At 45.1% G+C, this 13,783-nt stretch overlaps 1 protein-coding gene across 2 annotated transcripts in view; it reads left to right on the forward strand.

Annotated features, from left to right (window-relative positions):
* Positions 1-6,035, forward strand: part of F9 (coagulation factor IX) — a 42,777-nt gene extending 36,742 nt beyond the window's left edge. For both annotated transcript variants that reach the window (XM_075539099.1, XM_075539100.1), the window contains 2 exons: positions 2,784-2,898; positions 5,488-6,035. In XM_075539099.1, the coding sequence (XP_075395214.1) occupies positions 2,784-2,898; positions 5,488-6,035 (663 nt within the window). The remainder of the gene's footprint in view (positions 1-2,783; positions 2,899-5,487) is intronic.
* Positions 6,036-13,783: the final 7,748 nt, after the last annotated feature.

The raw sequence follows: 13,783 nt of genomic DNA on the forward strand, positions 1-13,783 counted from the left end.
CCTGCCTCCTCACCTCCACCCATTCACTACCACTGCTCCCCTCCCTCAGAGGGGGCCTGAGCACAGGCACAGGAAGGGATGGCCTTGGGAGCACACTCCCCCAGAGCATCTTGGGACAAACTATGGCATTTGGGGACAATGGATGTGCCACAGCACATTTAGAGGGAACGTGGGTAGGGGGAGAGGCCAGCCTCAGTTGTAGCTAAGGCGTTTGTCCTGGCAGGGAGTCTCCCCTCTGCCCCTCTGGTTGCTGCAATAAGCCAGGAGGAAGGGAAGCTTGCCTGTTCTCTGCTGCTCAGGCCATGTCTCAGTCCAACGATGCTATAAAGCTGAGTAAAATGGTCCCCATGGGTTTCTGAGAAGTTGATGGTTTCAAACTGCTGACCTCAGGTTAGTCACCCAACATGTAACCCACTAAAACGCCAGGGCTCCTGGTAAAGAATATGTATTCATGATGATAAATATTAAAAGCACAACACACAATTTTAGGAAGATTCTTGATTCTGGGCGGTACTTATTATCTTATCTTCTAGAGTCGCATATATGTTTTAAGACTGCTCAAAGTTCAAACCAACAAGTAGAGTGGAGGGAGGAGGGAGCAAGAGTCTGGAGAAAGAAGTGGAAGGGGGTGGAATGAGTCAGCCCCATTGTCACACGTAGGAGGCAAGGGTGTGTCAAGGATACAATAGGTATGCAGTAAGTTGAATTCAGAATTAAAAGAACCTTCCAAAGAACCTGCAAGGATGTCATCTGACCCACACTCTGAGGGCTTGATCACTCCCGGTCCCTTTTTCCGTGCCCAGGGCAAAATCAGTACACAAAGAACAAGTCAACACTAGCAAGAGTTTACCAAATGTTAAGCGCGCCCTCTAGTGTTTACACTTCTCCACGATCGTCCCGAAGAAGTGAAGTCCCTTACCCACAGGAAAACTGAAATTTCCCAGGCGGAGCTAGACATTGCGGTGGTGAAAATAGTCATCGTCCACTGAGGTTATGCAAATGAATATACCAAGAGAAAAATGGATTTGTCTCTTATCTAATAATGCCCACGCTCAACGCAGCAGCTAGATGCCTTTGTCCCCTTTACTCAAGAAAGAAGTGCAGCTAACATAGACCCTTTAGGGCCAGGCCAGCTTACCTACCCTGAGGGAGGACGAGGGGAAGCATGGACAGAGTTCCTGCGTCCTGGCGTTTCTCACCATTTGGAGATCTTAGGTCTCGTATCATGGTCTTCCAGTTTGGAAAGGACTCAAGGAGGCCACCCAGAAAAGAAAAGAAGAAAGTAGTTCCTGGGTGATCCATTGAGTAACATGCTCGGCTGTTAAACCGAAAGGGTTTAACATTCCGGTTCATCCAGAGACCATTGGCCCAAAACAGGAGCCATTGAAAAAAAGCCTTTGAAGTACACTTCTGCTCGACCACACAAGGGGTCGCCAGAGTCAAGATCGAATCTATGGCAGCTGGTTGGCTTTTTTGGTGCGTCTTGCGTTTCAATTCTCTCTTCAAGTGACAGGCAGCAGGGCAATTTCCTCATGCAGGGACAGAGGGCTCAATATTCAATAATCACTGACCTGGAGCAGTCAAGTCTGTGTGTCTCCTAAAGTACAGTAGAACCTCGGACCTCGACGCTAATCCGTTCTAGAAGGAGCATGGAGCGTGGAGATGCGACGCAGCCGAGTTCCGTATCAATTTTTTCCATAAGAAATAACTGAAAACTGATTAATCCGTTCTTGACCACCAAGTTTTTACCTGAATCTTGCCTTTTTATACAAAACATGACACAGACATTTCAAAGTAAATAAGTTCAGAGTTAAATAATACAATTTAAAGAAGACAGCATTTTAAAAAAAAGTTTTTAACAGCTACAGTATGGCCCATACCTTGAGATTGATGAGGATCTGGCTCAGTGGACCCGGATGTGGAGAGGAGGTAGGAGAGAGAGTCGCTGTTTGGAAGGGGAAGCCCCTTCCATCAAATTAACTGGCAGCTGCTTTTCAGGAGTTTTTCCCTTTCTTTGCCTTTTTTCACTAGGCTCTGGCTGGCTTTCTCTAAAAAAAAAAAAAATGTGTAATGTAGTCTGCTGATGTTTCCTTAACTGTTTTCTGAAAGAGTTTACTTAATTATCATTAACAATAACGATAACATGGTGAACCAGTTCCTTATCATGATGGTTCTTTCATAAAACTCTTTCTTAAGACCCAGGTTCTTTATCTAAAAAGCCACAAAAACTAAGAAAGTTATAGCAAAACGCTTAGTAACCCAGCCACAAAAGATTTAAACATATGCTAATAACGCCAATTAACACAGCATGACCAAAACAGGAAGTGCTTTTGTTAACAAGAATCACGTGTGTCCGGTCAGATTCCGATGTTTTGTTCGCGCTCCAATGCAAACTTTTCTCGACGTTTTGCATCGAAATGCAATTATGTCAAGTGCTGGGGCCTGGCCGTCAAGGGCGGGGCGCTACTCTAGGTCATACCATCAGAAAACCTGATTCACCTGGAACAGGAAGCCCAGGCCCCAAATCCCTGACAAAAGTGGGATCCTCACATTGTGCCTCGGATGGGCCTCCCGCTGGCTCTCATCCAGCAGGAGCCCAGAGCGCAGTTACAGAGATGGCTTTGGGGATGGGGCTCTGGGCACACTCATTCATGTGTAAAGCTGACACTTTTCAGAAAACTCTCCTTTCTGCCAGCATGGCGCCCACTCCTTTAAAGGGCAAACATTGTTCCTTTGTTCTAGATCACAGCTCTTTCTACCTAACAGCCTTTGTGTTCCTACAGGTCCTTTTGAAGTGGGGAGATTTACCGATATGTGGTGGCACCATCGTTAATGAGAAATGGGTCGTAACTGCAGCTCACTGTCTCAAGCCCGGTGCTGACATTACAGTAATTGCAGGTAACCACCAATGAAAACAGTATGCGAATCCTCAGCGTCCTGGAGCTCATCTACCACCTCATAGTCTACTATGGTCTAATGAGGATCCTTGGTGAATACATTAGGTTCCTAACACAGGGGCCAGACTTCCCAAACTTAATTTTCTCCAACCCCACGCCCCCATAGTCAGTTCTGTGGCACTTTTCAGTGGGGTATAGGTATTTATTGGCATGTCTCACACCAGGCTGAGCCTGCCTTAAAGCAGGTACCTGTGGAGTCAGGCACAACCTGTAGCAGGCCCTGAGGCGACATTTGAAAGCATGATCAAATGAATTGATTATATGCGATCAGAACAGGGGTCTGGATACTTGAAATTTGGGGAATCTATGAGAGTTCATGAACTAGGTTCATCTTCAGGAGCCCCGGGGTGTAGTCGTTACCAGTTGGTCTGCAGTCTGAAAGGGCATCCATTCATTGGAAACCACCAGTCGTTGCTTGGGGAAAAGACAGCTTTCTACTCCAGGACATTCTCAGAAACTCACAGGGGGCAGTTTCTACCCTGTTCTATAGGGTTGCTATGAGTCGGCATTGACTCAATGGCAGTGAGTTTTATTTTGTTGGGTTTCTTTGAAGGGGGTGGAGGGCAGGTGGCGAGATTCATTATCACCTGTGACCAAGGTAAAACTCAGAACAGCATGGACAAATGGAATGAATTCTTGGTGTGAAAAGTGTGTATTAACCCTCATTACACACTACCAACATCAGAACAGTGTACGATTCAGACCCTTCAAAGCCCAGCCCGTGTAGTTAAAAACACCCAGTGGGAACCTACAAGATTAGCTGCTGTTTAAAAAGGGCCATGACAAGACCAAAGGATATACACTGGTTCAGATAGGAACTGGAAACACAGGGAATCCAGGGCAGATGATCCCTTCAGGACCAGTGGTGAGAGTGGTGATACCAGAGGGTGGAGGGAAGGTGAAGTAGGAAGGGAGAACTGATTACAAGGACCTACATATCACCTCCCCGGGTGACGGACAACAGAAAAATGAGTGAAGGGGGATGTCGGACAGTGTAAGACATGACAAAATAATAATAATTTATAAATTACCAAGGGTTCATGAGGGAGGGGGAAGCGGGAACGGAGGAGGGAAATGAGGAGCTGATACCAAGGACTTAAGTAGAAAGCAAATGTTTTGAGAATGATGAGGGTAATGAATGTACAAATGTGCATGACATACAACTGATCAATGTATGGATTGTGATAAGAGTTGACTGAGCCCCCAATAAAATTATTTTTTAAATAATAATAAAAAACATTTTAAAGGGCCGTGAACCTCTTTTTTTTAAAACATTTTATTAGGGGCTCATACATTCTTTGCCCTAATCATTTTCTTTTTATTTTCCGTTTCGTTTTTTACATTTTACTAGGGGCTCATACAACTCTTATCACAATCCATACATATACATACATCAATTGTATAAAGCACATCCGCACATTCCCTGCCCCAATCCTTTTGAACCTCTTTTTAAAGGTGATTTAACTTTGAAAATGTCTGATATGTTTATGTTGTATCAAGAAAACTACTAAAGAAAAGAAATTTGACTAATGGTTACCATGGGTGAAGGAGGAAGAGTTTTTGCTTAGTAGGCATTGAGTTTAAGTTTATGGCGGTAGACTAATTTGGAAAAAAATATATCAATAATGATTGTAGAACACAAAGAGTATAAGCAATGACAGAAATTATACCACGGAGAAGTTGTTGAATTTGGAAACTGTTTTGTTGTATATATTTTTGCCATAATTAAAAGAAAATTACACGAAGAACAGTGAGTACAAGGAAGAAAAAAATTTTCTGAAATTGATTGTGGTGGTGATTGTAAAACTCTTCGTGATATGACTGAATTGTTGAGTTATATGGTGTGTGGCTGAAGTACCGATAAAAGTTTTAAAATGAAATTATGATATTTTACACAAATAAAGGACCACATGAGCACAAAATGACAAAAAAAAAGGCATGACTAAAATAAATATTCCTTTCTTTTTTTAAAAAACTTTTATTGGGGGCTCTTACATCACTTATCATAACCCATACACTCTTCCACTACGTCAAGTACATTTGCACATATGCCGCCACCATCATTTTCAAAGCATTCTCTTCCCACTTGAGCCCCTGATATCAGCTCCCCATTTCTTCCACCTTTCTCCCATGCCCACTCACCCTCACAACCCTTGATAAGTTATAGATTATTTTTTTCATATCTTACATTATTCTGTCACCCCTCACCTATTTTTCCATTGTTTGTCCCCCTGGGAGGGGGTTCTAAGTTGATCCTTGTGATTTCCCCTTTCTCCCCCTACCCTCCACTAGTCTTCCTGCTATCCCTACACTCATTGTTGGCCCTGGGGAGTTTATCTTTCCTGGATTCCCTGTGTTACGGACTCTTATCTGTAGCAATGTGCATGCTCTGGTCTACTCCGATTTGTAAGGTAGCATTGAGGTGATAATAGTGGGGGGAAGGAAGCACCTAAGAGCTAAAGGAAAGTTATGTGTTTCATCAGTGCTAGACTGCATCTCTTCCCTGTGACCCCTCTGTTCTTTTCAACAGGTGAACATGACACAGAGAAAGACGAACCCACCGAGCAAAAGCGAAATGTGATTCGCGCAATTCCTCATCACAACTACAACGCAACGGAGAATGAGTACAACAATGACATCGCCCTGCTGGAACTTGATGCACCCTTAACGCTGAACAGCTACGTGACACCCATCTGCATTGCCAATAAGGAATACACAAACATCTTCCTCAAATTTGGGTCTGCCTATGTGAGCGGCTGGGGAAAAGTGTTCAACAAAGGGAGACCAGCTTCAATTCTCCAGTACCTCTATGTGCCCCTCGTGGATCGAGCCATGTGCCTGCGGTCCACCAAGTCTACCATCTATAAAAACATGTTCTGTGCCGGTTACCACGAGGGAGAGAAAGATTCATGCCAAGGAGATAGTGGGGGACCCCATGTTACTGAAGTGGAAGGGACCAGTTTCTTAACGGGGATTATTAGCTGGGGGGAAGAATGTGCCATGAAAGGCAAATATGGAATTTATACCAAGGTCTCCAGGTATATCAACTGGATTCAAGCAAAAACAAAGCTGACTTAAGCCAGCATTTCTTTCCAAGGTGGGCTTCTTAGGTGGAACTGAAAATGGGCAGGATCCCTTAGTAACTAATCATCACCTCACACCCCACCCCAGCTTGTTAGATTTCAAAAACACTGCCTGTTCTCCTTACCAGGGAGCGTGTTGCCTACAGTACCTATTTCATGAGAGGAAGTTGAATAGAAAATGTACCTTCTAATCTAGGGAAATAGTCAAGGAGGCAAGATCCCGATAGCTGACAAGATTGTGAAGTTAAGCTGCTCCCTCCCCTGCCCTTCAGCCGCCATGGCATGTGGCCTGAGTCTTCCCTCCAGTTATTTCTTTTCTTTCCTATCAATAATTGCTATGTCTGTGCCCAGTGTTCTTATGTAGTCACTCATGAGGATGAAGGAAGCACCACTCTGATGAAGGAAGAAATGTGATGGGTATCATAGGCAGAGCCCATGCCCTGAACACAGCAGCTGGGGACAGACTAACACCCATCAGAAGCATTGCTTCTCGAGCTGTACCCAATTCTTGAATCTTGTCTCTTTTCCACCTCCCAACTCACCAATCACTTTCTCTCTCCCTCCCCACTCACTGGAGGAAGAGAGGGGCTTAGCTTACCTTTGGACTATACTTGAACTCACTTACACTTATCTACCAAGACCTGGCTTGATTTCAATGTCGTCTCAGACTGGCGTTTTAGAACATAGGCATGAAGTAGGGTGCATGGGAAATTTGAGGGAAAAGCTCCTTTTAGTAACATTATTAAAATCCATATACAATGGAAGCAATGCACCCATCGGTAAGGCTCCTTTAAGACCTTGCAATTGTGTGAGAGCAGAGGGCAAGACTGGCATATGATCATAGCTAAGAAATGGACTCAGCTGTATTGTCCCTATCTGGAAAAAAAGTGAACGGAAAGAGACTAGTTCAAAGCCTAGAACTAGTAGCATCTTCATGGAAAATGAGATCAGCAAATCTGGCTTGAAACACTGGCCAAGTTCAACGAAATTGCCCAGAGAACATAATCATCATGTCCCCTGGCCATACGAAAGGGAGCTTCGAAAGTTCTCCAGGAAAATTCCATTATCTTTTCATTCTATTTTTCTGTGAACTTTTTGAAGCCCCTTCATAGATTCCTACAGTAAGTCCATCAGGCTGAATGGCATGAATCAGTATCACCAGTCAACTAACCCCCCTCTTTTCTGTTTCATCGAACATTTTGATTACACCTAAGTCTTCTGTATCGACTTTTCTGGAGGGAGAGAATCTGTTGACCGACCAATACAAGCACATCAATTTGTCAAATAGCCATACTTCTCTTTGTGAATGAATACAATTATATTCTTGTTCATAGCTCAGCCTTTTGTGAATTTGCTTAATGCGAATCAGTCATTGCCTATTTGATTGCAAATGGAACAACTGACAAACCCGTGGTTGGGATGACTTTCTCAGGTGGAGCAGCTGGGGGGTTCAGATCACTGTCCTTCTTGGTCAGTAGCTGAGTGCTTTCACCACCACAATCACCAGGGTTCCTTACTGTATGCCAAACATCAGTAAATGTTCATTGAATCAGCACCCATGTCTATTTTGTGAATATCAATAATGTATGGAAATGGCTTTGGTATTACTTATGCAAATGGCGAACATCCTTTGCCTGCTAACTGTGAGCTTGGCCCTTTGAATCCACCCAGAGGCATGTCTGAAGATACTCCCGACAGACTCACAAGTCTCTACAGAGCCCAGTTCTACTCTTGCATGCCCAGGAGCTCTGCGTGGGAGTTGACCCCAACTCATGTACAACATGATGACTCAGTGGGGGCTCAACAAATGTCAGCTGAATCCAAATCCAAGTTTATTCCTAAGAGCGGTTAGTTTTGTACTGAGGATTTCGAAAGGAGATCTACATGAAGAAAAACAGCCCCAGGATTGAGATTTCACGAATAACCAAAGCTCTTCCTGGTTCCTGGAGGTTGGCGAGGCTGCTTAATGCAGGCATGGAAACAAGCTATTGCGCATTTGAATGACAAGAGGTCTGGAGCCTCTGTGCTTGGCAGATGGAAAAAGTGAAGTGCTCTGGCCTTGTTGCCATAGAGACCACCCCTTCCAAAGATGGCCAAGAGGAGGTTCACACTACTGGGGGTTGACCCTCCTGGTGACTGAGGGTGGAGCTCCTGGGCTGCAAATTCCCAAGCCAGTGTGACATTTTTGCCCAAGTTTCAGAGCGACTGAATTCCTCCACAGCCACACGCCAGTCTCTACCAGCTGGCAGCTTCCCAGCCAGACCCTCGCTGGGTTCTGCCGAAGGCACAGACCGTCTCTACACAGGAAGCGTGAGTGCTTTCAAACTCACGGTCTTCTACTTGGCCTAACCGGCAGAAGCACGCGTGACATGTGAACACAGAACTGCTGTTGTTGCCGAGGGAAGAAAAGCATGTCAAGGGAGGGCCCTCACTTTAACTTGCTGTTTCAGCCTGACTTTTGGTTCCTTCATGGCGACAGGCACCAAAATCAAATCCACTGCCCTCTAGTTGGTGGACCCACAGCCAGCCTATGGACAGAATAGGGTTGGGAGGCTGTCATTTCTATAGAAGTAGACTGCATCCTTTGGCTCCTGCCAAGCAGCTGGTGGCTTCCAATTTCTGCTCTTGAGGTTAGCAGGCTACATGTAGCCTCTCTATCACCAGGACCCAAAGGAATGTTTCCATTTCTCTGCCCAGGGAACAAAAGAAAGGGTTTCCTTTCCTACTCTCTTGACCCATGACAGAACAGTCCACAAGACCAGTTTTGCATTAAAAAAAAAATCCTGTCAGCCTCTAGTTCCATCTAGGGATGCCAAAGCTATGTCTCCTTACAGTTATCATCCACTCTAGCCCACCCACTTCACTAATGAAATTGAGGCTCCGATAAGGCCAGGCTCATAGCAGCACAATGGCAGAGCCAGGACTAGAAATCAGGACCTCCACACCACAGTCTATAGTGCTTGCAACTCGGCCATATTTTTTAAATCATTTTTGGGGGTTCATACAAGTCTTATCACAATCCATCCATCCATCCATCCATCCATCCATCCATCCACTGTGTTATACATTTGTTGCCATTTGAGCCCTTGGTACTACCTCATTATTTCCCCCTCTGTCTCTCCCAAACCCTTGATAATTTATAATTTTTTTTCATGTCTTACACTGACTGATGTCTCCCTTCACCCACTTTCCTGTTGTCCATCCCCCAGGGAGGGGGTTTCTTATAGATCATTGTGATCGGTTCCTCCTTTCTCCCCCACCTTTCTCTTCCCTCATGGTATCACTACTCTCATTATTGGTCCTGAGGGGTTTATCTGTCTTTATTCCCTGTGTTTCCAGCTCTTATCTGTATCAGTGTATATCTGGTGATCTAGCCAGATTTGTAAGGTAGAATTGAGATCATGATGGTGCGGGGGGAGCATTAAAGAACTAGAGGATGAGGGGGGAGTGGCAGGCCTGGTAGGGAATGATCAAAGGTAAGGTAACATAAAGAAGAGGTATAGCTGTAACCCAGGTGGGGACGGAGCATGATAGTGGGGCAGGAGGAAAGTCAAGGGAAATAGAGGGAAGAGCTAGGAGGCAAAGGGCATTTATAGAGGTCTAGACAAAGACATGTACATGTAAATACATATATGAGGATGGGGAAATAGATCTATGTGCCTATATTTATAGGTTTAGTATTAAGGTGGCGGAAGGACTTTGGGCCTCTACTCAAGCACTCCCTCAATGCATGAATACTCTCTTTTATTAAATTTGCACTCTATGATGCTCATTCTCCCGAAACAACTGCTGAAGCCAAAGTGGGTGAACAAGCAAATGTGGTGAAGACAGCTGATGGTGCCCGGCTATCAAAAGAGATAGTGACTGGGGTCTTAAAGGCTTGGAGATAAACAAGCGGCCATCTAGCTCAGAAGCAAAAAAGCCCACATGGAAGAAGCACACCAGCCTGTGCGATCACGAGGTGTCGAAGGGATCAGGTATAAGGCATCATCATAAAAAAAAACATCTTACCATAGTGAATGAAGGGGGATGTGCAGAGTGGAGACCCAAAGCCCATTTGTCAGCCAATGGAGATCCCCTCCCAGAGGGGTCTAGAGGAGGAGATGAGTCAGTCAGGGTGTGATGTAGCACCGATGAAGAATACAGCTTTCCTCCAGTTCCTTAATGCTTCCTTCCCCTCCCCCCCCCCCACCATGATCTGAATTCTACCTTGCAAGCCTGGATAGAGCAGAGGTTGTACACTGGTGCAGATAGGAGCTGGGGGCACAGGGAATCCATGGTCGAAGATACCTTCAGAACCAAGGGTGTAAGCGGCGATACTGGGAGGGTAGAAGGTGAGTAGGTTGGAAAGGGGGAAGCGATTACAAGGATCTACATGTGACCTCCTCCCTGGGAGACGGACATCAGAAAAGGGGTTGAAGGGAGAGTCCAGATAGGGCAAGATATGACAAAATAATAATTTATAAATTATCAGGGGCTCATGAGGGAGGGGGAGTAGGAAGGGAGGGGAAAAAGAGGACTTGATGCAAAGGGCTTAAGTGGAGAGCAAATGCTTTGAAAATGATGAGGGCAAAGAATGTACGGATGTGCTTTATAGAACTGATGTATGTATATGTATGGATTGTGATAAGAGTTGTATGAGTCCCTAATAAAATGTTAAAAAAAATTTTTTTAAAGAACTAGAGGAAAGTTGTATGGGCTTTGGGTCTCCATTCCACACTCCCCTCATTCACAATGATATGCTTTCTTGCTCTTTGATGCCTGATACCTGATCCTATGGACACCTCGTGATCGCACAGGCTGGTGTGCTTCTTCCATGTGGGCTTTGTTGCTTCTCAGCTAGATGGCTGCTTGTTTATCTTCAAGCCTTTAAGACCCCAGATACCACATCTTCTGATAGCCGGGCACCATCAGCTTTCTTCACCACATTTCTTATGCACCCATTTTGTCTTCAAAGATCATATAGGGAAGGTAAGCATCATGGAATGCCAGGTTAATAAAACAAAATGTCTGGCATTGAGGGAGTACTTGAGTGGCAGCCCAATGTCCCTCTGCTACCTTAATATTAAACCCATAAATATATGTACATAAATCTATTTCTCCATCCTCATATATAAATATATTTACATATATACAAGCCTTTATTTAGACCTCTATAAACGCCCTTTGCCTCCTGGTTCTTTCCTCTAGTTTCTTTTAATTTCCTCTTGTCCCACTATCATGTTCAGCCTTCATTTGGGCTTCTGTAATCCCTCTTGGTTACATTGCCATTAATCAAGCTCTACCAGGCTTCCTATACCCTTCTTCCCATCGATTTCAGATCATTTGTTGTTCCCTTGTCCCTGGATTTGTTAACACCCACTTCTTTTCCATGCCTGCCCCTCTTCCATGTCCCTCTGAAACCATTGGTCCATTGTTCTCTCCTCCAGATTGTTTATTCCACCTATCTTATCTAGATTGAAGTGCAGAGGCAATAATATGCACAAAATCCAAGACAGAGCAAAAGAAAACAAATCAACAACAACAAAAACAATGACAAATAAAGCCTATAAATAGTTCAGGGTGTGTTTGTAGACCTTTAGGATTGTTTTCCAGTCGTTATCTGGACCACAGTAAACATTCACTCTCATCTACACAAAAACCAGTCTCCTAGCCATGGAGTTGATTCCAACTCATAGTAGCCCTGACGGGCAGGGTGGATCTGCTCTTCTGGGTTTCCAAGGCTGTAAATCTTTATAGAAGTGGAAAGCCTCATTATTCTCCCGCTGATTGTTTCAAACTCCTGCCCTTGAGGTTCACAATGCAACACATAATCCCCTACACCACCAGGGCTCCTCTGTCTTGAAGAAGCCCCTTTGTATTCTCAGGCAAGCAGGGAATTCTGAAAATTCAGACTTGGAAAGCTGCCTGGAGTTTTGACTTTTTGCTGTTGGTTGCTCTAAAGTTGTCTCTGACTCATGGCGACCTGACGCACACCATAACAAAATGGTTCCCTGATCCTGTACCTCCTCCTGAGCTTTGGCATATTGGCTTCTGTGCGATCTCTAGGATTTCCCTTTCAACTGCATCTGTTCTTAGACTGGAAGCACCTCTGAACTCTGTTCCCTATGGGTGACCCTGTAGCTATTTTAAATACCAATGACAGCACTTCCACCACAGTCCAACACATGAGCAACCATGCTGTCATTGGCTCTCAGGTGATGAAAGCAATGAGGCACCAGCCTCAAAGAGGCCACCTGGCAGTCAGATTAAAAGCCCACACTGCAGCCCTTACTCACAGCAAGCACTTAGTGAATACAAGTGGAACGAAGCTGCGGTGCTGGCATTGGGCTTTTCTAGCCCAGCTGTGAGCACCAGGCATTCCAGATGGGACATTTGATCTCTCGAGCTGGGAAAGACACCCAGAGCAGCCGGAGGTCAGCAGGCAACTTCAGCAGCTGTGGTTGGCGAAAAGGTTGAAGGAGAGCTTCAGAAGCTTAGTGCACCTGGTATTCCAACTGGGTAGTGCAGCTGGGGAAGTTGGGAAATCAGAGCTAAGCCAAACCCACTATTGCTGAATCTGAATTAAAGGGATCTTTCTGCTAAGAAGATGCTGGGGAGTTGGGGCTCCATTGGCTGAGTATAGACATTAGGACTAGGAAGCGGGGCTCTTTCAGAGCCAGAGACTAACACCAGCTAAGCATGGCATATTCTGCCAATCATGAAGGCTATCGAAAAGTCACAGCAGGTAGGGCGTCCTGTGCATTTTAGCCAAGCCAGAGACCTACATCTTGGTTCATTTGCTCCAATAGCACCTTCAAGGCAGACCTTTCCTTCCTGGTCTTGGGGCTTGGACTGCACGAGATCTCCAGAGAACATGGCTACCTGCCGTGCAGGTAAACGTATCCCAGGAGAAAGGAGCCTGGGTGGCACAGCCCTTGCATGTTCAGCTGCATACCGAAAGGTGGGCAATATGAATCCACCCAGCAGCTATGCAGCAGAACAAAAAAAATCAGATTCCCTGCCATCAAGGCAATTGCAACTTCTGGCAACCCTATAGGACAGGGTAGACGCCCCCCGCCCCCCCCCCCGCCACCCTGTGAGTTCACAAGGCCATCAGTCTTGATGGGAGCAGACAGCCTCATCTTTTTCCCATGTAGTGGTCTCTGGTTTCAAACTGCTGACCTTACAATTAGCAGCCCAACACACAACCTGCTGTGATACCAGGACTCCTCTACAGGACAAAGGCTTGGTGATTTGTTTCTGTGCAGACCACAGCGTATTAAGTGCTCCAGGACAGTTCTGTGTCCCATGGGGTCAAGGCAATTTGGAGTTAATTCAATGACACTCCAAAACAATATCAGACGAGAAGAACAGTAGGTGGGACGTTTCTCATATAGACAAAAAAGGTCCTTCTGAAACAAGGTCAAGACTTTTTCTCCGCACTCACTCTCAGAGTGCCACAGACGTGTTTCCATTCCCAAGCGCGAGCATTTCACTCTGGTAGGAGAGCCACCCCCTGGTGGAGAGAAAGCTGGACTATATATAGAACTGAGGCAATATTTCCGATTCTAATGATCTCGGTTCCAGTCAGTGTCACATATGCCATAGAAATCTACAAAAAATATGCTGACCACAGTAAATCTCCCTGATGCTGTCACTCTTAAACTTTCAGTAACACTGTTAAATATTGCTTCTCCAGATCAATAGCCATGAAGTAGCTAATGTACTGACTTTATCACTATAAAGGGGTCTCATGATTTA

This window comes from Tenrec ecaudatus, chromosome X (genome assembly GCF_050624435.1).
Source record: "Tenrec ecaudatus isolate mTenEca1 chromosome X, mTenEca1.hap1, whole genome shotgun sequence".
In the NCBI taxonomy this organism is placed as follows: Eukaryota; Metazoa; Chordata; class Mammalia; order Afrosoricida; family Tenrecidae; genus Tenrec; species Tenrec ecaudatus.